At 32.3% G+C, this 24,792-nt stretch overlaps 2 protein-coding genes and 1 long non-coding RNA gene across 4 annotated transcripts; 2 read left to right on the forward strand and 1 right to left on the reverse strand.

The window, feature by feature from the left end:
- Window positions 1–6,169: 6,169 nt before the first annotated feature.
- Window positions 6,170–6,990, forward strand: LOC126679197 (uncharacterized). Its single transcript, XR_007640831.2, has 2 exons — window positions 6,170–6,293; window positions 6,741–6,990. It is a non-coding gene; the product is annotated as an uncharacterized LOC126679197 (long non-coding RNA).
- A 1,802-nt stretch (window positions 6,991–8,792) lies between these two features.
- On the forward strand, window positions 8,793–17,244 carry LOC126676906 (ABC transporter G family member 15-like). 2 transcript variants are annotated; one of them, XM_050371239.2, is made up of 8 exons: window positions 8,793–9,090; window positions 12,215–12,294; window positions 14,507–14,968; window positions 15,157–15,279; window positions 15,392–15,517; window positions 15,596–16,150; window positions 16,517–16,624; window positions 16,714–17,244. In XM_050371239.2, the coding sequence occupies exons 1-8, from the start codon at window positions 8,886–8,888 to the stop codon at window positions 17,065–17,067; spliced, it is 2,013 nt and encodes a 670-aa protein (XP_050227196.1). In that variant the 5' UTR covers window positions 8,793–8,885; the 3' UTR covers window positions 17,068–17,244. The 2 variants fall into 2 exon arrangements, with proteins under 2 accessions (XP_050227196.1, XP_055961612.1); XM_056105637.1 differs by lacking the exon at window positions 8,793–9,090 and adding an exon at window positions 9,308–9,392.
- Window positions 17,245–17,939: 695 nt separating this feature from the next.
- LOC126676907 (NADPH-dependent thioredoxin reductase 3) lies at window positions 17,940–24,229 on the reverse strand. Its single transcript, XM_050371240.2, has 10 exons — window positions 23,921–24,229; window positions 22,750–22,957; window positions 22,571–22,676; window positions 21,647–21,912; window positions 20,843–21,122; window positions 19,971–20,078; window positions 19,485–19,571; window positions 19,193–19,297; window positions 18,813–18,943; window positions 17,940–18,265 (listed from the first exon to the last, which is right to left on the reverse strand). Exons 1-10 carry the CDS (start codon window positions 24,198–24,200, stop codon window positions 18,205–18,207), a joined length of 1,632 nt encoding a protein of 543 aa, XP_050227197.1. The 5' UTR covers window positions 24,201–24,229; the 3' UTR covers window positions 17,940–18,204.
- Between the last annotated feature and the right edge of the window lie 563 nt (window positions 24,230–24,792).

Here is a 24,792-nt window from a genome sequence, read left to right on the forward strand (position 1 = left end):
GGGAAAGAGATTGGCTACCCGCACTAGGATCTGTGGAGTCATCAGAGTCATCCGCAAGGGGAGCATACTCAGGAAACAGGCGAGTCAGATAATTATTAACTAAGTCTGGGGCATTGAAACATTTGATGCGCGCAGCACCAATGAGTTGTTCCAGGAGTAGCAGATCTTTCTTGGAGGGTTTAGTGACAGCAACCTTCAAAGGTTTTTCCAACCAGGCAAGGGGAAAAGAAGCAAAAGCATTTTCATGACCAACAAAGAAAAACAGATTTTGCCAGCCCTTGTTAAGTTTAGGGAGTCCAGCAAGCAGTCGTTTACCCCGGACAAAAGGAAGATACAGATAGAACTCATTGGCCCGTCTAGAAACATTAAACCTTCAGCCAATAAACCAAGGGTTGGAACAAGATTTTTGTTATGAATCAGTTCAGCAAAAGCGCACAACAATCGAATAGCATTTGGGTGAATTTGTCCTAGAGGAATTTTGTGGGTAATAATGAAATCACGAAGAAAAGTAGTTAGAGGAAAGCGAAGGCCGCCTCGAAGTTGTTCCTTATAGACGACGACACGATTGGTCTCAGGGCGGAAATTGGCACTAAACGAGGGATCACAAGAGTATAAAGTATAATCAAAAGGGATGTCGTACGTTTCGCGGATGCCAGAAAGCATACCGTCGTCGATCCTAGAAATAACTCAACCAAATCCCTACGATAGTCTACGGTGGTTCCAGAGGAAGGTGTAGCTACACTAGAACGAGTGCGAGTCATGATGCGAGGAAAATAAAATAAAAAGAGGCAAGAGAGTACCTGGTAAATATGGAGAGGAACGATCGCCAAGAAACAAAGAGAGGAGCAAGAAATTCGCACGAATACAAAGAGGTTTTAGAAAGAAGAAAGAAAGAAGTTTGCAAAAAACAAGAATAATTTGAACAAGAAGAAGGAAAGGAAGTTATAAATGCGTGAAAGGACACGTGGAAGAGAGAGGGTACGCATAGAAGAAACTGAAGAGACGGGTATTTCGATTTTCAAATTTTCGAAATTCAAATGCATGCCACGCGGCACGACATTAGATAATTACTTTGTAATTAAGGTTACCCTGCATTAGACTCATCCTGACAATACATAATGTTTTAAACAACCATAAATGATTGAACTGCGGAATAGAGAGAGGAGGGGCTAATGATGGATACGCAGTTGACCCCATTACATATAGTCAAACAAGCACAGCAGACAGCAGATACCAAACGGCTGTCATTAGTCAGTAGACGAAGATCCTAACTAATATGATCTTTGGAATCCGGAAAGATTGGGATTGACCTAATCCCTATTTTCCAGTATGAGTCCGAATTAAACACAATCACAAGAAGATGATTTTGAGTCGATTACTTGAAGAGGATTCTATATAAATAGAACGAAGACCAAAGGTAAGACCCTAATTCATTCTCTTAAAGCTACATCATTTATCTTTAAACCTTATAAGATATCTGACTTAGGCATCGGAGTGTGGTCGGACACAACGTCCGACTTATTCTAACCTGTGTTTGTGATCTCAGGTTGATAAGAGAAGATCCTATCATTCGCAGAACCATCATGTATAATTTATAATACGTGGAAGATTATAAGATTTTCTCATAAATAAGGCCAGGTGTTTATTAGATGCAATAATTTATATTTTGTTGTGACATTCATTAATTACTCTCTGAAATGAGTAGAATTGTCATTCATATCTATTCCTTAAAAGGCGCATTGATCATTGCACCTACTTCTCCTCTTCCATAGTGAAGACTAAAAATACATATTTTACTCCTCTTTTACCATAAAATTTGTTTTCAAATTACTGTTAAATTTGGAGATACAGTAACTTATAAAATTATTTGTATGGTTCAAAGCATGTATTTCGGTTTTTGTAAATCTATGAAATTGAAACAATTAACTAAATTTATACATCTGAATAAATTTAAGATGGAATTGTTAAATTATAATATTTTGCAAATTTGATAAAATTTAAAAATTTCATAAAAAAAAAATTCAACTTTTTTAACCAGTAGACCTTTAAGTGCAATCTTAAAATCGGTATTTTAACATCTAGGAGTTGGGATGGGTATTTGAACACAAATCCAATCATTTTTTTAAGAGACTATTATATACTTAGTAATTTTTTTGCCTAGTACGTTATAAATATTTTGATTTTCTTATTTATGTTTTGATTTTTAATTTTGTCAATTGTATTTTAATTTTAATTAGTATATTTCAATTGTAACCAACAAACTATATTAAAAAAATAATTATAGGCAAATCTAATTTTTTTCTAGTAAAACTATCCCTATTAAAATTAAGCTATAATTTACAAAATTAAAAAGATTTGATTCCAATAGGAAAAATGACTTGACGTTGTTTTGTAAATATATTTAGTTAACTTTAATTAGAAAATACTTACTGGAATTCAAAAGTGAAATGTTAGATATTTTTAAGTGACTAGCTTTTTTCAACAACTAGTCTCGCTTTGCGTGCTACGCACGTGGCTCGTAACGTGACTTGTCAATTCATGTATTATTATTTTAAAACAAAATTAAAAAATCAAATTAATTGTTTTTTGCAGTTTTATAAATAACTAACAAAAATTTGGACAATATTAATTATGTTGCTAGTGTAGTTAAATCAAAAGATTAATATTCCTATTAATTTGGAAAAGATTAGCTATTTTTTCTATACTCATTTGGTATTCCTCTGTCATGATACAATTTTATTTCAATTAAGACTCTAATTATAATATTTTTTTAGTAATTAATTAAATAACTAATTTGTTAATGACTATAAAACTGTTATTTAATATAAATTAAAAAGGATTATTCCGTAAATTTGCATGTCCCCCCCCCCCCATCCGTGCTTTTATATATAGTATAGATAGATATATGATGGAAACTAAATTTCAGAATAATATTATGAACTGAGTTACACAAGATTCACCCAGCAAAGTAAACCTAAAGACTCACCTAAACGAACTATAGCAGAATCACAAAGGATTCTCTCAATAAGGGTATAAGACCCGGATCTTTCGGATCTCGGATAATACTTTCCTATTTTGAATCATGTTCCTATTTACAAATTTCATTCTATTCAGGAGTCATCTCTAAATAGGACTCTAGCTAAATATAAATTATTTTTCTATTTGGACTCATCAGCTGAATAAGAATCACTTTTCTATTCCAACTCTACAAGATATTCCACCATACTCACCATAAATGGACTTGACGTATGTCTACACACAATACAATTACAATATTATGCATAATACTCCTTTAAGCTCATTCACTGATTTAATAATTGGAGAGCTCGTCGGACTACCACCGTCCGATCATCCACCTATCTTAACAAATTCTAAATTTTATATATTAATATAAAAAATTTATCCCTCTTAATTTTTATTTCTGACTAAACCCTTGAGACTATACGATCTAGTTATGAAGGTATTGATGAAGAAAGAATACGATTTATTAATATTATATCTCTAAGGAACTGAAATGTTATATCGTAATAATCAAAATTAATTTTATTTATTATTTGTTTTCTCTCAAATGTCTGCATGGGTCGATTCCCTCATGATGTTGGAGCCACAAAATTCCTTAGAGACACAACATTAACAAATTGTACTCTTCCTTAATTTGTAATTTTTTAGTGTTTTGTTGAATTGCTTTATTTTTTCTTAAATCCAAATTTCCTTGAAATTTTCATGAAAAAATTGTATTTATTTAATGACAATGATAAAAACTTTCTACTAATTCCGTCGGTATTACATTTCATTTTTCTACTATGTATAATTCTCATGTTTTCAAATGGGTATGCAGAATAGAGGTGTGTACCAAATTTCAGTCCATCACATAAATAAAACCAATTGATCAATGTAATTTATTTATTATAATTTTATTCTATTTTTTTAATAAATAGAGAGAAAAAAGTGCTTGTGAGAATAATTGAACATAACTGTCAAACGTTTATATCATTTTGAATTACAGCTAGTTGGTATTTATCATAAATATTTTAATTTTATTTATTTATTATTTTTAAAAGTCTAAAACTATTTATATATAGGCACATAGAGTAGGGTTAGGCGGGGCATGTGCCCTGCCTGAATTTGTTTAATTGTTTTTCTTTTACAGGAATGTTCAATCTCTAATTTTTAATAATTGTACTTTTTTTTTGTAAGCCCACCCGGTTTTCAAGGCTTCGCCTTGACTAATCCGGATCCGACCCGCGTCGCGCACGTGGCATGGTGGGTGAGTCTGCCTGTAATATCCCGTAAATTTTTAGCGTTTTTCCGGAAACTTTTCCGATCGTTTTGAAGTAAAATCGGTGTCATGGTCTGATTATTTTGGGTTGGGTTTGATTTGATTTTTATAGGTTCAACCATTCATTTTTTTTTTAATTAAAAAAAAAATATATGATTCCCGTTCGAGAAACAGGATTCTCGAACGGGAATCCTGTTTCAGGCCTGGTCTCGTTCGAGACCAGGTGGTTCTCGAACGAGAACCAAGCCCAAAAAGGCTGTTCTCGTTCGAGAACAAGTTGGCCCTTAGGACCCTTTCGCCAACCCCTTTTCGGACTCGATTACGGCCCGTCTCCACTCGTTATTTTAAGTCGTTTTCTAAATGGAAAACCTAGATCACGCTGCAAACAAACCCTAGCCGTCTTCCTTTATTTCTTTCGCTGAGAAATCGCTGTTCTTGATCGCTCTGAAGTTTTCAGAAAAATCTTGGGTAAGTTTGTATTGAATTTCAGATTTTTGCTTTTGAACGGCTTTCCGTATTTTGATTCGTTCTCCTTCGTTTCTTGGTCGAATCCAGTTCCGTTTCGTCGATGAGATTGTAGACACACGCCTCTTCAATTCCCATCTTTGTTTTCGTCAAAACGGTACGTAATTCTATGCGATATAGTCGCCGCCGTTTCATCGAAATTGTACGTGTATATTCTGTTCTTGATTGTCATGTTTCTGCCGATTGTTTTCCTTCCTCTTTAGCCATGATCTTGCTACTTTATGACCTTAATCTCTTGGCTTATGAATCTTTAAACATTTAACATTTAACTTGTGATATTTTAGATGAATCGATAAGGATGGAAACCGTGTTTCCTCGCCGTTCTTTCACCGTAATGAATGTGTTATGTGGCTGCCGTTCTTGTTCTTAATTGCTACTGTTTGGGTGATTTGAAAAATTAGGATTGTGAGTTGTTCATGAGTGTGTTGCATTAAATGATAGGAATCTTGACATGGGTTTTATGTTAGCTTGTTGATTAAGATATTGAATAAGAATTAGCTTGAGTTTATGTTTCTTCATGATTATGGTAGGCGGCAGTTTTTGAATCTGTTAAATGAGGAAGATGGTTTAATGTCCATTTTAATCACCATTTCATTTGATTTAAAACAAATAAGTTCCTAAGTTATTTCTACCTATGTTGTTGTTTGATAATAACTTTGGTAATTGTTTAAATTTTAAATTTATAACTTGAAGGCGAAAATTATTTTATAATCTAAATTAATATAATTACTCGGGTAATTATAGGTAATTTTTATTGAAATGTCTATTTTGGCTAATTGGCGATTTAGTCCCTAAAAGTTTCTAAAGCTATATTTTTGCTAAGTTATAACTTTTGGACTTCTAATTGATTTATTGTTTAGTAAATTAAGAACGGGAAATTAATTTGATTTTATAATTGACTAAAGTACCATTTAGTCCTTAATTGGCTAAAGTACAGTTTAGTCCCTATTTGGCTAAAGTACAATTTAGTCCCTAAACATTTATGACTTATCTAATTAAGTTTTTTGGTTGTAACTTGGGTTACTTGAATTATAAGATATTAAATTCTATTTTAATATAGATAATTGTTTTATCAAGTATTTTTAATTTATAAACTCGGGTTTATAAAATTTATAAGTTTCATTTGGGTTAGACTATGGTCACCCAACAAGTGGGAAGAAGTTTGGTAGTTTTTAATAACTCGGCTGACTCACTAATATGGATTTTAACTCGGATTTATTTAAATTAATTTATATACCATTTTAAATGTGATTATATGATTTGTACCTTATAACTTGGGTTATATTTTGGAATGCATTTAATATAAGTGTTTATTAAATGTGACTTGGTTTTGCATTATGCTAGTCCTATGTGGTGTCTAGTACTCTTTAGAGTTAGGGTCTGATTTTAATTATGATTTTAATATTTTATTTAGACCCGTCGACTGTTCGTACTTCAGAGGCGAACCAGAGTTAGATTGCTTGTCAGGATCACGTGGATTTAGCAAGCAGTGAGTTTATATCTCTATTTACCTCTTTATTAAGCAACTATTATATTTTGTATGTATATATATGTATAAACAGCTTTCGAACTGTTTTCCCGCATTGTGGATTTGATTTGGAACGTCCTACTCGATGGGCATCATCGGGACTGCGTGCGCACCGGTAATGATTATGGTAATGAGGTAGGTTTGAGATACGTCTCACCTTAGTGAGGGCACCGGTGGAAGATACGTCTCCTGGGCTCACTATTTATTAAGTGATAGTCGGGGATCGGTTATTGAGATACGTCTCACCGACACGACAATGGATTTAGAATTGTGGTTTAGGGTTTCATTGATAATCCATAATGAAAATGTTTTATTAAACGTTTTAAAGGTTTTTAACTTAATAAATGTAAATGGTTATATAAACTCTACTCAGTAAATCTGACCCCGTTGTTTTCCCAAATTTTCCAGGTTTATGATTTGAGCTTTGGTCGATCTCCGTTTCTTCATTCTCGGAGGTTCTTTATTTATTTCAGAAATAAAGTGTCGAACTATTTTAAACTCTTAGACCGCAGTAGTAGTTTCATATTATTCATGTCTTAGTCTTACATTTATATTTTAGACTATTGTTGTTGGATTGGTCCAACTATTACTTATCGCTTGTGGCATGATTACAGTGTTATGGCATTTATATTATATTGCCATGTTGGAGTTTATTTGAGATTAAGCGTACTTTAAATATATGCTGATTATCTGTACTGCTAGATTAGGCTGAAGTCTCGGTTGCCCCCGAGCATGTGATTTTCTGCAGGTACTTTGTTTTAAATGTATCTAAGTTGTTATCCGCAAGGCTTGCTACGGGTTTTGATACAACCATACCCATACCCTAGCGCCGGTCACGATTCATGAAAATGGGTCGTGACACTGCCAGTGGGAATTTTCTGCATTCACAAGGACTCGAAGCCGAGACATTGCTTAAGCGATACCAAACCGCTTACCACTTGGACCAACCCCCATTGGTTAATAATTGTACTTATTGGTGTGTCTTTTCTTAGTAAAATATGATATTTTCAATTTTTTTAGTTAAAATGTGTTTTGCCTTAGTAGCAAAGCCACGTATTGGAATATATCTCCTTCTCCTATTATGATTAAAGGTTCATATCTTTAGAAGTTCTTATTTGATTAGAACTATTCTAGTTATATATATATATATATATGCTTGTAATCAATCTATCATCATTCGATTCAATAATATATTTTCTCTTCTCTAATTATTTCACATGGTATCAGAGCAAAATTGATCCTTGATTTCCACACATATCTTACTATTTTAGGGAGGTGATTTTGGTTATTTTTTAACCAAAATCACCTCACACCTCTTTTAATTTTTCGTTTTTTTATTATATATTACTGTTTTGTATTCTTCTTCTTTTATTTTTCTACTCTATATGGACAAGAAAGATGTCGCCGCCGCCATACTTGCCGCCGCCACACTTCAAGTCTCCAATGATATTTTTTTATATGTTACTAGTTTATTGTTGTTTTCTATTTTTTTTCTTTTTTTCTACTTTATATGGAAAAGGAAGATGTCGCCGCCGCCGCCATACTCGCCGCCGCTGCCGCACTTCAAGTCTCCATGTTATCTTCACCCTTCGAATCACTCGGGTCTTAAAATTAGCCCGGTGGCTCAGAAAGGCAAAAACTACGAAGAATGTTCTTCGTCCAATTATTGATTGGGACCGACGCAAGTCCTTAAACTGCAAATATTGAAGGAAACCATCAAGTCTTAAAACTGAAATTGTTACTTGGGACCGACGCAAGTCCTTAAACTGCAAACATTAACGAAGACCATTAAGTCTTAAAACTGAAAATTATCGATTGGCCTAAACACAAGTTTAGTCTTATTGATGGTCGAATTGTTACTATGTTACTGTCCAAGTTGGGCATGATCGATCCTCATGCTCCAACTTGAGGGGGAGTATTGGAATATATCTCCTTCTCCTATTATGATTAAAGGTTCATATCTTTAGAAGTTCTTATTTGATTAGAACTATTCTAGTTATATATATATATATATATATATATATGCTTATAATCAATCTATCATCATTCGATCCAATAATATATTTTCTCTTCTCTAATTATTTCACACCACGTGTATTAGAAGGAGGGTATTTTCTCCACTTAATTTTAAAAAAATAAATTTGTTTAATTAAATTTAATTTAATTTGTACAAATTATTTACAAAAAGGCTTAATTGCTCCAAAAATCACCACTTTCGCATGTTTTTGGTATTTAACACGAACTTTTAATTTTGACATATAAATACACTTGAAATTGAACTGGACCCCCTACTTGAGGAAGAATCGGTAAGCCAAACAAATTCTAGAAATTGTGAACTATTCCCCACTATTTAGGTCAAGTAGACATACATAGTTTGGTACAGTTAAAATAGACATATACTGAATGCATTTAAAAGCTGCATGCACTCTCATTAAATGTACATAATAAATAATATTGGCCAAAAATTAAAAATCACACACTAGCTAGCTACCCACTATAAAAAAAACGCAAAATCTTGGGAGCTAGCTGAGAATGCCTATATAAAGAAAATCAATGGATATGGAAATTTATAAAAAAGAAGCAGAAGAAATGATTAGTTTGGTATGGGAAGATGTGTCAGTAATGCCTAGTAACTCGAAGAAGAAGAAGAAGAAGAAGTTTATTAATGGAGTTAGTGGGTATGTTTTGGCTGGTAGAATTATGGCTATTATGGGTCCTTCTGGCTCCGGTAAATCTACCTTGCTTGATGCTTTATCTGGTATTTCTCTCACTTCTTTCTCTCTCTAGATTTATATTTCTTCATATCTTCAACTTTTATTTCTTAAGTAATTGTGACAAGAAGAGCGTTTGCGGAAAATAGATATAGATATAGATAGTTATAGATAAATAGATAGATAGTATAAATAGATATAGATATAGATATAGATAGATAAACCAAAACAGAATCTACAAATTTCATATTTTTTTTTGTTCGAATTAACTGAATTTTATACTTCCAAAATCAAAACGAACCAAAAATACAAAATTTTATTATAATTACCTTGCTTGATGCTTTATCTGGTATTTCTCTCACTTCTTTCTCTCTCTAGATTTATATTTCTTCGTATCTTCAACTTTTGCTAATTTCTTTTATATGCTCATGTGAAAAAAAAAAATTATTGCAAAGATTTAAATGATTCATTTGGATGAATTGTAATGGGTTAGCTTAAAGTTAATTATTTGTAGCCAAGGTCTATAAAATTCAAGATTGAACAAAACAAACCAAAACCCCCATAGCTTATATTAGTGCATGCTATTTTATTTAAACCTATAATTTTAAATGTTAATTTTTCTATTATAATACTCCCTCTGTCTCAATAGAGTTGTCAACTTTATCTATCACACAGTTTAAAAAAAATTATGGTTTTATAAAATTTTTCTTACTTTTCTTGTCATACCCTTATTTAATATAGGGTCTACTTGTAATTTATTTTTAATTTACTCATTAGTGGATTTTAAATAGGGACAATATAAGAAAATTGAGTGAAAAAGTTAATTAATTTTTGAAAGTGAACAAGAGTTTTGGGACAAAAATATTTCTTAAAGTGGACAACTCTATTGAAACAGAGAGAATAATAAATAAACTACACCAAGTATCTTTACCTGGTTACTCATTAGATTTACATTATTTGTTAGTTTTTCAAGAGTATTTATTTCACCTAGCTAATGCTTGAGTCATATCATTGTCATAATTAGTCGATGAGCATTTGCAATAACGAAACATTTAATTATTGTTTATTCTTTTCATCATTAAATATAATCTCAACACTATGAACGTTTTATCAGTTTGTTGTATGATTAGTATAACGCAATTGTTTTTATTATATAATTATTAATTTTTCAATTAAAATCAAATGTTTTAATTTATACTCCCTCCATCCAATAAAAATAAATAAAATAGCTAGTTTCGGCATCTTAAAATATAGATAAAGTTGTTACATTTATAAGGAACTAGTAAAATATTTAGTGTTCAAAATGTTTAAAATAATAAATCAAAAAGTTTATATTTGTCTCCAATTGACATCGCCAAATATTTAGTGTTTAAAATGTTTAAAATAATAAATCAAAAAGTTTATATTTGTCTCCAACCGACATCGCCATGATTGAGTAGGTGTTGCAATGCATTAACTCCTCATGCTAAGTTGGTGGTTGTTTTTCTTGCTTCTGAAAAACATTTATTTTAGCTGTTATTAGGGGTGTAACTGAGTCAATCTCGCTCACGAGCTACTCGAAACCCGACTCGATAAAGCTTACTCGAACTCGAATTTTTAAGGCTCGTTTAATAAACGAGTCAATCTCAATCTCAGTGATACTCGACTCGAAAGCTCGCGAGTAAGCTCGTTTATATATTTCTATGCTAATTTGACATGATGTTATTTTAATTTTGAACCTTAAATATCTAATTCATATATCTTTCGTTAAGAAATATGCATAAAATAGGTAATATAAATTTATTTATATATAAAAAGAAATATAGTATTTAAATTTTTATTAAATTTTTATTTTTTATTGAAATTTATTAAATTTTTATTGAAATTTATTAAATAATAATAAGACTCGATTAAACTCGTTAAACTCGCGAGCTTTCGATAAACTCGATAAATACTCGATAAATTAACTCGAAACTCGACTCGAAACTAAACGAGTCAATCTCAATCTTCTCAGTACTCGACTCAGCTCGACTCGGTTACACCCCTAGCTGTTATCCTATTTTAAGTTGGAAAACTATAGTTGGAAAGAAAAAAAAAGCAATGGGAGCAATTACATACAATGATAGAAACGACAATAGGACGAGGTCAAATAAAATAAAATAAAAAAGGATTAATCCCATTTTAAGATTTCTAAAATATATAGTACATAGTAGTTTTTATTTAAAAAGTCCCACAGTCCTGACGGAAAATTTCCAACCAAAGTCTGGTGGTTAACAGTGGTCAATAGCACGGTCAACACGTACTATGTGCCCGGTATTTTTTTCGAATAGTTTTGTAAAAATTCAATCTTTTTGATTATTACAATTTATATCAATTTATTTTAATGAATCTAAATTAAATTTTAATTTGATTTGGCTCGATTATAGCTTATATTCTTACGTTCGATATTGACATAGAGGTGATAATATTTTTAGTACTATTTAATTTAATAATTTAATATAGTATTTAGTATTTTATTTACAATTTTGTTTAAATATATAATCAACTTGAAAAATAAAATTCAACAGTTTTATTATAATTGCTAAATTTATGGTAAACTTTAATTGTTATATAGTAAATTTTAATTTTTTTTTTAAATGAATTAATTTTCTGCGATATAATTTTAAAATCTATTTCTTTCATTAAATTTTAGTGTCAACCATGCAGCTCAATTAATGAATTTAATTGAAAAAAAAATAATTTAATTTACAAATATCAAGTACGTAAAAGTTTATTAAAACTATCATAATATTTTTAAAATAAATAATATTACGGATTATTAAATAAAACTTAAAAACTAAATAATTACAATTTTTGGTTTCCAATTTATTATATAACTATGTTAAAACCATTAATTCATAATAATTTTATAATAACTTATTTAATTAATTTGAGGACTTATTTGAAAATATAATAAAAATTTATTGAAATATCAACATTTTTCAAATTTCAATATAAAATATTTTAAAAATATAAATTTCATAAATATTTTTTAGTATTTGTTATTTTGATAATTGAGAGGGGAGCGCTTGTGAGGGAATTGAACCCACGACTTTGACAGTTTGCTATCTAGCGTGTATACCATTTGTTGCTTTGAAATTATATTTAATCATTTAATCTTTTGATAAAATAGTATAATATCTTTATTGACAGGAAGGCTTGCACCCTCTCTAATAATGACTGGAAATGTATTGCTGAATGGAAAGAAGAGAAGCACAAGCTGCAAAACTATTGTAAGTAGTTACTTAATTAAGCACAATCATCAATCTTGAACACAAACAAATACTAAGTCCAAATTAGTATTCTCCATTAATCTTCTGAAATCTCCTTATAAGAACTTAGTTTAAGGATAATTTATATTTATCCCTTAGTCTAGGTCTAAAATATAATTATTCTTATAATTTTTAAAAACACACTTGTTATTTTAGACGTTTGATCAAAGTCATTATTTTATTTGTCTGTCAGTTAAGTTTGTTAGTTGACTTGGTCAAAAGATTTGATTGTTAAAAATTAAGTTCAGTTTAATTCCAATTTTTCTTTTAAAAAAATCATAAAACTATTAAATTTTTTAAACAAAATTTAAAATTATTTATTAAATCATAACTTATTTATAATTATATATTTTCTTTTAAATTGGATTAATAAATTAAAATTAAATTTTAAAAAATGATCTATTATATTTTTATTAAGTTCCATTTTAAAATTAAATATTTCTATGTTATGATTCAATTTTGAATCAGAAAAAATGTAGAACTTAAAACCAAGTAGAAACATATTATAATTTATATTAATTAATAAATCAAAATATATTAGATTTTATTTTGAAATATTTTTAAAAATATTTTAAAGAAAAATTAAAAAAATAGCTATAGATATTTTTTAGTTTAATAATAATTTCACACTAATTTTAATATTTATTTGGATCTTTAATTATTTGTGAACTTTTTTTTTTTTGATAAAAGTAAATTTAGGAATAAATTAAACTTAACTTTTTAACAATAAGAACCTTTGACTAAATCATCTACTCCTTCCATCCCAAAAAATAGGGATCTTTCTTTTCTTTTTCTCCTTTCTTTTTCTTCCCTCCCACCACCGTCACCACTGTCTGACCACTGTCTGCCGCCACCCACTGCCCGAAAATCAAAACCGACAACCACCACCACTGGCCACCATCAAGGAGGATCTACTCCTCCAAAACGAGGAGTTGCAGATCTGTTCCCGAGGAGCAGATATGCTCCTCTAAAACGAGGAGTAGCAGCTCCTCCAAACGAGGAGATGTTGCTCCTCCGGCAAAGACCAGAGCTCCTTGTTTTGAAGGACCGCCAGTGGGGAAATCGGAACGAAGGGAGCTGATCGGAGAAGAAAGGAAAAAAAGAAAAAAAAAAGTCTCTCAATTTTTGTTTAAAAAACAAATTAATTTTTGAAGTTTTAAAATAAGGTGAATATTGAAATTTAAATATCATTAAGTGTTAACCAGAAAATGAGAAAAATACTGAGCACTATTTTGAATTTTTCACCATTCAAAACCGGAGAGTGTGTTTCACTCTCTGGGGAAGGTGCATGCTACGAAAGCGAGAAGTTGGAGGATTCGTTTGATCCAAAAGCATCGAAAATAACTTTTTTGATATTTTGTGTAAGTTGAGGGAGTGAATTTATCTTTTTTTTTCTTTTTTAAAATGCAGGAGAAAAAATATTAATTCTAAATAAATTTCAAGAGGGATATTAAAGTTAAAAAATATATTTTTTTTTCAACTGAAATTAATGTAAACAAAATACTTTAAAAAATAATAATCATGAGGGCGATAGTAATTAACATAAAAGAAAAAAATTAGGAATTAAAACAAAAAGAAAAGGCCTAATCACTCAAAAACCCCTCATCTTTAAAATTTTTTTCAATTCCACCCCGACGTTGAAAATTTGTCAATTTTACCCAATTTTGAATTTTCCGTTTTCAATTGTACCCCAATGTTTTAATTTTTGTTAATTTTTTTACTAAAATGATGAAATCATTCAATTAATTAAGTCTAAACATGAAATTAAATTCTTTTTTATTCAAAAAAGTACAAATAAGTCCTTTATTTTTACAAACTAACTAAAAACCATAATCAAATTAACACTAATTTAAATTCTTAATTAATTTAACTAAATTTAAATAAATTTTAAAAATATACAATTGATATATGCGAGACATGGAGAATGTTTTAAACAAATTTCCAAACGCAAAAGACGTTAATTTAATTTTTCAGGGTACAATTGAAACACAAAAATTCAAAATAGGGTAAAATTGACAAATTTTCAACGTCAGGATGTGATTGAAAAGGGGCTAAAAGGTCGGGGGTTTTTAATTAGGCCAAAAGAAAATACTACAAAAGTTTATTATTTGATTTGCATCTTCAATATGCAGATGACAGCATTTCATATGTTTTTCTTACTGAACTTTTGCAGTCATATGTTACTCAAGAAGATTATCTCTTAGGAAATCTTACAGTCAAAGAAACATTAACTTACTCAGCTCATTTAAGACTTCCTCGTACAATGACAAACCAAGAAATCAATTCTATAGTAGAAAATATAATCATGGAGATGGGACTCCAAGACTGTGCTGACAGTAAGATCGGAAACTGGCTTATAAGAGGAATCAGCGGCGGCGAAAAGCGGCGAGTTAGCATCAGTCTTGAGATGTTAACTCAGCCTCGTGTCATGTTTCTTGATGAACCAACTTCTGGTCTTGATAGCGCTTCGGCTTTCTTTGTTCTCAAAGCTCTTAAGAATATTGCGGTTGATGGAAGAATCGTTGTTTGTTCTGTTCATCAACCGAGTAGTTTTATCTTCGATTCGTTTGATGATTTATGCCTTCTTTCGGGTGGCGAAATGATTTATTTTGGAGAGGCGAAGACGGCTATTGAGGTAATTATACATCATTTGTATCAGTGGCGTAGTCAGAAAATATTGTCCAAGGCCGAATTGTAAAAAAGAATGTACAATATTTGTATCGGGATTTCTTTTCTTCGGAAATTTACATCTCCGATCACTGATTCGTACGATGCAATAAAATTTGACGGAAGGAATTCTGATTTGGTTTACTTGTACTACAGTTCTTCGCGGAGGCTGGATTTCCTTGTCCCACAAGAAAAAACCCTGCTGATCATTTTCTTCGATGTATCAATTCGGACTTTGACAAGTTATTTTCATTTCGAACACGGTCAGAAAATGATTATGTATGTAGTCTCACAAGCTCTATTTAGATCAAATTATAACGTTTCTACCATTAGACTATGTCTTCGGATACTCTATATTGTTTATTCTCATTTTTCATTATTTGTGTAACAGAGATCGTCAGATTCTGAAATGAAATTGAAAATAGAAGACATCAAAGCAATACTTGCCGAAAAATACAAGAACTCTGCATACTCGATACATACAAGGAAAAGGATCCGGGAGATTGCACTTGTTAGTGTAAGTAATCAAATTTAATCATATTTTAACTTGCATTATGTATTTGTCTTGGTACATAATTGATTTGAAGATGTTCAGGACGAGCATACGAGCGATATGAAGATGAGCAGAAGCAGTTGGTGGAAGCAGCTGAACGTATTGACGAAAAGATCATTTGTGAATATAATGAGAGATATGGCATACTATTGGATCAGGATATTGTTCAGTATTTTAGTATCGTTGGGCGCAGGAACAATGTTCTACGATATAGGCTTGTCATTCACATCGCTCTTATCAAGATCGAAATGTTACACTTTTTTTTACGACTTCATGCTTTGCTTATCGGTTGGAGGCTTGCCCTCGATCGCTGAGGAATGGAAGGTGTTGTCGTATGAAAGATTAAACGGGCATTACGGAGAAGGAGTGTTCGTGATAGCCAACTTCCTCTCGACGTTCCCTTTCATAGCGCTAACCGCTGTATCATCTGCGGGTATAATATATTACATGGTGAAATTTCATATGGGATTCTCCATTCTCTGTCATTTCTGTATCAACCTATTCGGATGTATCGCTATAATGGAAACTGTAGCTATGATTGCTGCATTGCTTCTACCCAACTTTCTGATGAGTGTAGGAGCTTCAGCTGCCATTATTGTAAGTAAAACATTCACGTTCATTCTAGTAATCTTTTTTCTAAATTCAAATTGTTCTTAAATATCCATAAATATAGTTCATTTGTCAAATATATCACGATTTTTGATCCATCATTTATTCAATGTGTCAATATACTCACGATTCCTTTGGAGTATCAAAACATTGCCGTTTGAAATGTCAAACGGCAACCTTTGATACTCTAAAAGAGCACTCGGTATATGTTTGGCACATGATAAATCAAACTGGCACGATTTTAAAATCGCGGTATATTTGACAAACAACCAATAGTTTAGTTGTGGGTATATATAAGAATATTTTGCCTTTTGTAAATGCATTGTCCTAACACAAACTAATATATATATGCAGATGTTTTTGACAATTCCAGCTGGACTTTATAGGCCAGCCATTTATCTTCCGAACTTCTTCTGGCGCTATCCCATGACCTACATCAGCTTTACTACTTGGTCTGTCCAGGTACATTCTGTTCAAACCGAACCGAATTGAAATTTTCATTTAACATTCATATTCCAACTAATCAAACCCCTCACATAAATGTTTTATAGGGCCAATTCAAAAACGACATGGTCGGACTTGAGTTCGACCCCATGGTGCCAGGAGACCCGAAGCTCCAAGGAGAGAAAGCGCTCGAAATGTATTACGGCATCGACTTAAAGTGGTCGAAATGGTGGGATTTGGGTGCAGTGTTATTGTTGCTGTTGATTCACAGGGTTTTCTTCTTTTTGGTACTAAAATACAGGGAAAAAATGGTATTACTATTGAGTAGAGTCCGTGTTAAGAAAAATATCAAACATTTGGCAGAGAAGTCTCCATCATTTAGAAGGGATAGTTTCTCTAAGAGACACCAACCTCTTCATTCATTGTCTTCTCAAGAAGGTCTTTCATCACCATTGCCTTAGCAATTTATTGTATGTATATTTCTTATATTTATTGTATGTTTGTATTATTAGTTACAGAGCAAATAATTGGCAAGATGCCTAGTTATTTGTTTTCCTGTATCTAATTAATTGTAATTACATTCATTAATATTGTATTGAGCCGGAAAACTGCAAATAATTTCCTTCAATTTTATCAAAGTCCAAGGCCTATCACATTTACTAAGAACTACTCTACCAATCAAGGAGTGTTGACAAAGATATAATCGTTTTTTATATAAATCTAAGTTGATCTTAACAGTCCGAGAAGCACCAGAAATATTAGATCGAGGAATATCTGAAATTGCTAAAATACCCGAAGCTTCTGGAAGGATGTTTGAAGTTCGTACAGCTTGGAAGATCTAGCCCGACATGTTAAAAACAGAACCACCATTGTTGAGAATACTTGCATATGTTTCTGGAAAACCGATATAAGGAATGGCACCGCTGTTTGTTGCAGCCGCCGAAACGGGTTGTTGAGCACTTACATGACCAGCGGCTGCAGTTGATTTTGCAGCTGCTGAAACAGATGGATCTGGTCAAAAACAACATGACTGGTGTTTGCTGATACACGACTGGCTTCTTCATTTGTTTTTGCAGCTGCTAAAACCGGACAGGCTGCCTCATAATTATTAGCAGCGTATTTTACTGCAGTAGCAGAAACAGATCTTTGATCACAAACCTGATGAGAGGAGGTGAACATATCTGCATGACCGTAAAAGGTCATCAATGCTCAGTTTTCTGTCAAAAAAGTATGCCATCAGCGGCACTTGAAGAGACATGCCGACTAGAGTTTCATCCAAAATCAGTCCAGTTTGGTTCTAGAACCACTGGTTTAAAACATAGAAACAAACAAGGAAATAATAATATGTTGACTATTTATGAGACAAGAAAATATTACAATAGACAAAGCTCATGTCAAATGTACAGATTGAAGGGAATACAAAGATTGGAGACTGAAACGAGTAAAATTTCCTTTGGAAGCTATGCATGTATAATCTACAATGTAATGGAACAATACAAGGTATCATTGTAAGAATTATAATGCATTATTGGGCTAACAAGTTTTTCTAGGAACAAAATTGAATTACAAAATGATGATGCATTGCCCCAACATCACCCTCATTTATTTGCATCAATGAATTCTCTGTACTCTTTCTTCATTTTAACTCCAGGTATATTCCTGTGCATAAACACACAAAAATTCAGCAGCTGAAAACAATCACCATTTCAATGTCCATCATTTGTAAACAGACTTTGAGAACTTATCAGCAGGTCTAAACAGGGGTGTGCAATATTCGGTCAAAACAGAATTTACCGACCAAATCAGACTCAATAAACTGAACCACGAATTTTAAAGCGCCTTCGTTATTATCTAAAGGTTATGGGTTTGAATCCTTACAATGCCACAAGAAGCCTTACTTTATCCGTTTTCCACTTAGACATGAAATCTTTGTGTTATATAAGGTACATATTTATTATTATGGTAAGCGATCAGTATTAACCGAACTGAACGAATTTTTCAGTTTGGTCAGGTTCGGTTAAATTTTTTAAAAGCTACTCCCAAACCGACAGATGCTCACCCCTAGGTCGAAAGACATTTACAGATAAGCAACATGGCAAACAACCAGCGGAGGGCGCACACACAACCAAAACAAAACAATACAAAATGAAGAATAGATGGCGGTGAAGCGCATAGTTACGAAAGAGGTTATAAGAATAATGCAAACCTGATCATCTCCTTGTTCTTGAAAAACTGCACGCATGGTGTACCCATAATTCCAGCTGCTTCTGCTATTTCTTGATCTTCCTCAATATCAATTTCAACAAAATGCACATTTTGATCATATTCATCAATTACCTGCCATAATGTCATCCAACAGTTCAAAACAAGGGTAACAGGCCAAAGAATTTTTTCAGCCCCAAATAGAAGTAAGAACCAATGGAATTTCATGAACATCTATGTGACAATACAAGATGTACTCAAAGTCAAGCAAAAGTAAGCATGACGAAAGGCACGATTCCAACAGTTTTTTGAACAGATTTTCTGTCACTGCAGTGTTGTGCGATTGAGATCCAAACAATGACTAACAAGTTGAAAACAACATACCTTGCTGAGGATTGGCTTCAAAGTCCTACATGGACCACAAGTTGGGGAGGTGTATAGTACACATATGAGCCTGGGACTCTCATGATACAACTTTCGTAGAGCATACTGTAGAATGATAACAAGAATAAATACGCTCAAGTTAAGAACTAAGAATACCTTGAATCATATAAATGAGAACTTGACTTAATGACATTTGAAATATGGAAAATAAATATTTGTAGCCGTTGCATAATTCAAATCATTAAGAACCATATTATTCTTTACTATTCAGTATAACAAGTATAACAAGTACCTGGCCCTTATGCTTTGTCAGTGTAATGTCGAAGCCCTCATTGACATCTCTATCAGTGAGTTCCTTCTTAACTTCTTCAGTAGGAGGCTGTCATATAGGATCATGAGCAAGATGTAAATTGAGCTGGGACTATAAGTAGACATATGACAGATATAAACGCAGACATAAAGAAAATTTCACAATCCAGTGTTCTGAAGCATAGGCTATGCGAAGAGAACTTAAACTTTTCAAATCAACCTCATGGAAGATTTTATCATTTCACGTACTGACTCCAACATCAGAGAAGAAATTTGTGTGTGAAATGTAAAAGATTTTACTGTTTATAATTGTAGCAGTCTATAAATATATGCAATAAGGAACAATTCCTTTCCTCTGTTGTTCTCTTGTTGCTCGTCTTGCACTTCTATTTTTTTACTCCAATTATATTTTGTTTTTACATTCATTCCTATTATTTATTTTTTCTAGATGTATGAAAAGAAAAATTACCTGATGAAACTCAACAAGTAGATCATTTCCAACAAGGTATCTCTCAACTGATAAAGCAGCAATACAACCGGATCCAGCAGCAGTTACAGCTTGTCTCCACTCATGGTCCTATTCAAAAAAGATATGATCAACTTACAATGTACAGAGGAATTACAGGGTTTTCCAAACAAATGACAATTACTGATTAAAGGTAACCAATAGTTAGGCAGTCACATAGGATAATTTATGTGGACAGGATGAGAAAATGTGATTAAACATTATTTTAAGCATCTGATTTGATTATAAAGCCAAAATATTTGGTATTTCATGAATATTTACTGAAGGAGCTGTACATAGAGAGAATAACAAAAGACTTCCGACTTGGATAAAATCTTACATAAGAGCATGAATGCAACTTGATCATTGTCACCAAATTCTTTAATATAAGAATATCAACAGTAGGAACTGTTCGAAAACCTAAGTAATCATATGGCATCTTAAGTTACAGCAGTAGCTCAAGAATCTTCAAAATAACAGGCCAGAAATCTTTCCAAAGAATTGCTGTCTGTTTCGTACCAAGAATTACCTTAATATCTTAATTAAACATTTGTATTTTCAGTTTTGCACCCTACATTTTGCTTAAATATTCTAACCTAGAACTAGATTCCTATTTGAGAAGTGCATGACTACACTAAAAAATGTCTGACCCATCAATTGGCTCTGCCTTAAAGCAGAGGTAATGTTTACTTGCAATTACAACTACTTCCAGCATATTCGCTGTGACCAGAATTTCCATCATAAATCTAATCTATGAAATTTTATCAAGATAAAGCAACAATGAAATAACCAAGATCAATCACAACAGAGTAATGATAATTACTTCAATAATTTACCTGCAAATCTCCAGCGGCAAAGACACCTTCCACGGACGTGTTTGCTGTACCTTCCTGAACTACCACATAACCTGAACTGTCAAGTTCAACTTGGCCTTCTACCAGTTGGCTATTTGGCGAATGACCAATGCCATAGAACAAGCCTTTTGCCTCGAGAACAGATTCCTCCCCAGTATCAAGTTTTCTGGTCAAAATACCAGACATCTGCCCTTTAGTATTGCTGACGACGTCCACAGTCTCTGTATTGTAGTGCACAGTGATATTTGGATTGTTGAACACTCTGAAACATTCGCGATAATGAACCTGTTAAACAAACATTCAGGGAGTTGAAAACTCAACATACAAATTTTTCATTAGTATTAGGGTATCAAGGCAGCCAATGACAGAGATTAAGATATATGGAATTTTACTATAATGTGATAGCGGAGTTTAATTACATATAGAGTTTCATACAGGTAGACGATCAAAATTTTCTAGATCCAAGTTCTAAATCAAAGCCTTTTCATGCAATTTACTTTCAAATTTATTATAGCGAAAATTTCAGAAAGGCATCTCAGAAAAATTTCAGTGAAGATTCAAGAATATTATAATGGAAAAGTTTATACATATATTCCAAATTTAGATGAATACAGAAAAATTAATGTTCAGCAACCTATTAACAGAGACAGAAGACTCCACGATATGTTCCCAAGTGCATTTCTAAAAGGAAAAAAAATTGACAAGTACAAGATACTATCGCTGAGTGCTAAAGATTTAGAGCAACCAGTATATGCCAAATGTAAAAGTGCATCGATTCAAACTCACCTATCTTGCATTGCTTTAGATGCCCTAAGTTGGTCCTTACGTACAAGCAAATGAACATGACGGGCGTATTTAGTCAAATAAATTGCTTCCTCCGTAGCTGTATCACCACCTCCAACAACAGCAAGAACTTGTCCTTTGAACAATGGAGATGCTCCATCACAAATTGCACAAGCACTAATTCCCCTACTCCAGAATTCATCTTCGCGAGGTAACTTGAGTCTTCTCGCAGTAGCTCCTGTGGCAAGAATGATGCTATGGCATTTAACCTGAAATAATAGTGCAACAGGAACTGATAACATGAGTATGATCTAGATCATTTTACCCTCTTTGAAGCATAAAATGATGAGAACCACAGCCTATTAAGGCGAACATAGAAAATCAGGAAACCAAATAAAAGAGACTGGAGATAAAACCAGACATGCTCATGGGTCCATGTCATATACCTGTACACACATACATGAAAGAACATATACAAAAGCATCCCTTAGCATGGGAGAAGAAAGCTCTATATTTTCGTGCCTGATTCCCACCCATACAACCCTCACTTTCTAACCAGCACAAAAAGATGAAAAGGAAAAGAAGTAATACAGAATCACATCATGCAGGTCATGAAAATTTATAGAATAACCAGAACAAGACAAAATTAAATTTTATTGTTCCAATGTAAGATGGAAATAGATAACAAACTTAATCAAGTTTGAAACTAGGCAAGGTCACTATTTATGCAGCTTTAAAAAACAAAGTCTTCAGCCGGCATTTATTCAAAATATGCGAACCTAAGATTACTGACGTAAATGGAGCTACATCACAAGTGCTTATTTAGCAGCATGACATGGAGAAAGAGTTTGACCGCTTAGAAACAGAAACTAATGTAACCATTCCATCAAATATTTACAAAAGTTTGCCTTAAAACCATATTATCACCTTACGTTCACTACTTTTCACAGTGAAAGGACTGTTGCTAACATCAACAGACTCAACATCTTCTTGATATAGTTCAGCTCCCCACCTTTCAGCTTGCCGCCGCATCCTAAGTACACAATACATAGATCAAAATTCCATCATACAAGTTTAGAAAGTTGTTCGTTTGTGTTAAAGATTACCTATCCATTAAATCTGGACCAGTAATTCCATCTGGAAAACCTGGAAAATTCTCAACTTCAGTAGTAGTCATCAACTGTCCACCAGGGACACCACCCATCTGATAACCTTCAAAGACTACAGGCTTCAAATTGGCACGCGCGGCATATATTGCTGCTGTGTAACCAGCAGGTCCTGAACCTATAATCACCACATTCTCAACTCCTTTGGCTGCAAGTATATATATAAACACAAACATCATCATCCAACAACTTCAAAACTCAAGTTTAAGATGGCCATCAATGCAAACAGAATAGCACATACTTTATGTAGGAACCTCAAAAAATTAAATCCTCAATAGCTTCAGACGATTTTGTTTGTTTCTCTATATCCCAAACAGATTGGAGGATTTTAACATATGATGTTTGTAGCGACTTAATCCTAAGGTTTAAAGTTACATATCAAATCCTAACATTTCGCGTTTTTACATTTTGTAGCCCAAATGGATGTTCCGGTAATTTTTCTCATACATGGCATACATCCATTAGATCATATAGCCATCTCTGGTATGCCAGATATGAGAAAAACTGACGGAGAAGGCATTTGGGCTACAAAATATAAAAACGCAAAAAGTCAGGATCTGATACCAACGTTTTAAACCATAAAATTAGATCGCTATATACATCATACGTTGGAATTTAATATGCCAATATTCTTTAAAAATGTCGAAATCTTCCCCAAAATTAAAATAAATCGAAATTCAATTCTTTTCAAGGACAAGTAGTAAAAGTAAAAACTAAAGTATTCTAAATTTCTAATCACTAAAAAAAACAGATGAGATACCTTCAATAAAGTAGTCAATCAAACCAACAAAAACCCAGAAAGAATTCAACTGATGTTCAGTTCTTGAAAAAAATTAAAAATAAAAACAAAATAACAACCATTTCAGTTGCAGCAGTAAGCATTTCTTAGAAGACGCCTTTAAAAAGTGCTTTATTTATTTAATTATCCATTTAAATTCAACATTGAAATAGTTGAATTCCAGCAACTAAACATAAAAATTGACCAAACCTTGAATTCTTGCATTTGCTCTAATTCTCTAAATATACAAGTATATGTAAAGAAAATCACAGGAAAAAAATCTTGCTCTTTAAAAATAGCTAATAAGCACGTGCTTAATTCGTATCTAGAGACCTGAAGAAGGCGGCGACTCGGCGGAAGAAGCTTTGACTCGGAGAGCTGAAGTAGAATGAGTAGCCGAGTTGAGAGGGAGCGCACGTCCGAAATTGGAGAAAACGGTGCCGTTTCGTTTAAGAAGTATAAGAGAGTGAGAGTAGTGAGGAGGAGGGAGAAGAGAGAGAGCGGCGGCTGCGGTAGTCATGGCGGTGAATCGGTGGTGAAGCGGAGTTGGAAAGGCGCCGATTCCGATACTTATCTTCGGACTCGTGGCCATAAATGGGTTTGAGAGTACCATACAATTGAAGAATATGGAGCAGTGAAGAGAACAAGTGTAGGCGTTGTCTTTTAGCGGTTAAAACGAAACCGTTTTTCTGTTCCGGCTATCTTTCTTTTCTTCCACACTCGCTAAAATTATCGACTGAACATCACCTTCCTCATTTATATTCTTTATTTTATTAACTAAATTTATTTTTCTCATTCTACTCTAAAATTCAAGTTTATATATTTAGAGTTTTAAAAAAAAATCAAAATGAAGAAGATATTAACTGTAATTGATTTGAAATAGCTCTTCTGATATATGTTATAAAGCATTATATTATAATTTATTGAAAAAAATTATTATAATTAATAACAAATATTTCTAGTTTTTATATAATCTATTATTATTTTAAATTTATTATAAATTTATCAGGCAACTGAAAAATAAATATTCAAATAGTATTGTTATCGAGCGAGTCAGTATAAATAAATACAATTTAATGTAAATTATATTTTATAATTTTATTGAATAATAAATGATGCTATAATAATAGTAAAAAAAATAAAGAGAAAATAAAGTATTTACGTAGAGATTTACGCTAAAATAAATTTAATTTAAATATATTATA

Source organism: Mercurialis annua, linkage group LG4, assembly GCF_937616625.2.
Source record: "Mercurialis annua linkage group LG4, ddMerAnnu1.2, whole genome shotgun sequence".
Taxonomy (NCBI): Eukaryota; Viridiplantae; Streptophyta; class Magnoliopsida; order Malpighiales; family Euphorbiaceae; genus Mercurialis; species Mercurialis annua.

What these genes read in the sequence shown, in the direction of transcription:
- LOC126676906 (XM_050371239.2), top strand. Translation starts at nt 8,886, where the DNA reads ATGGATATGGAAATTTATAAAAAAGAAGCAGAAGAAATGATTAGTTTG. An exon ending in CACGGTCAGAAAATGATTAT is followed by an intron (nt 15,280 to 15,391) that starts GTATGTAGTCTC and finishes TTTGTGTAACAG; the next exon opens with AGATCGTCAGATTCTGAAAT. An exon ending in TTACTACTTGGTCTGTCCAG is followed by an intron (nt 16,625 to 16,713) that starts GTACATTCTGTT and finishes AATGTTTTATAG; the next exon opens with GGCCAATTCAAAAACGACAT.
- LOC126676907 (XM_050371240.2), bottom strand. Translation starts at nt 24,200, where the DNA reads ATGGTACTCTCAAACCCATTTATGGCCACGAGTCCGAAGATAAGTATC. An exon ending in CGAGTCGCCGCCTTCTTCAG is followed by an intron (nt 22,958 to 23,920) that starts GTCTCTAGATAC and finishes ATATACTTGCAG; the next exon opens with CCAAAGGAGTTGAGAATGTG. An exon ending in TGACAAAGCATAAGGGCCAG is followed by an intron (nt 19,298 to 19,484) that starts GTACTTGTTATA and finishes ATCATTCTACAG; the next exon opens with TATGCTCTACGAAAGTTGTA.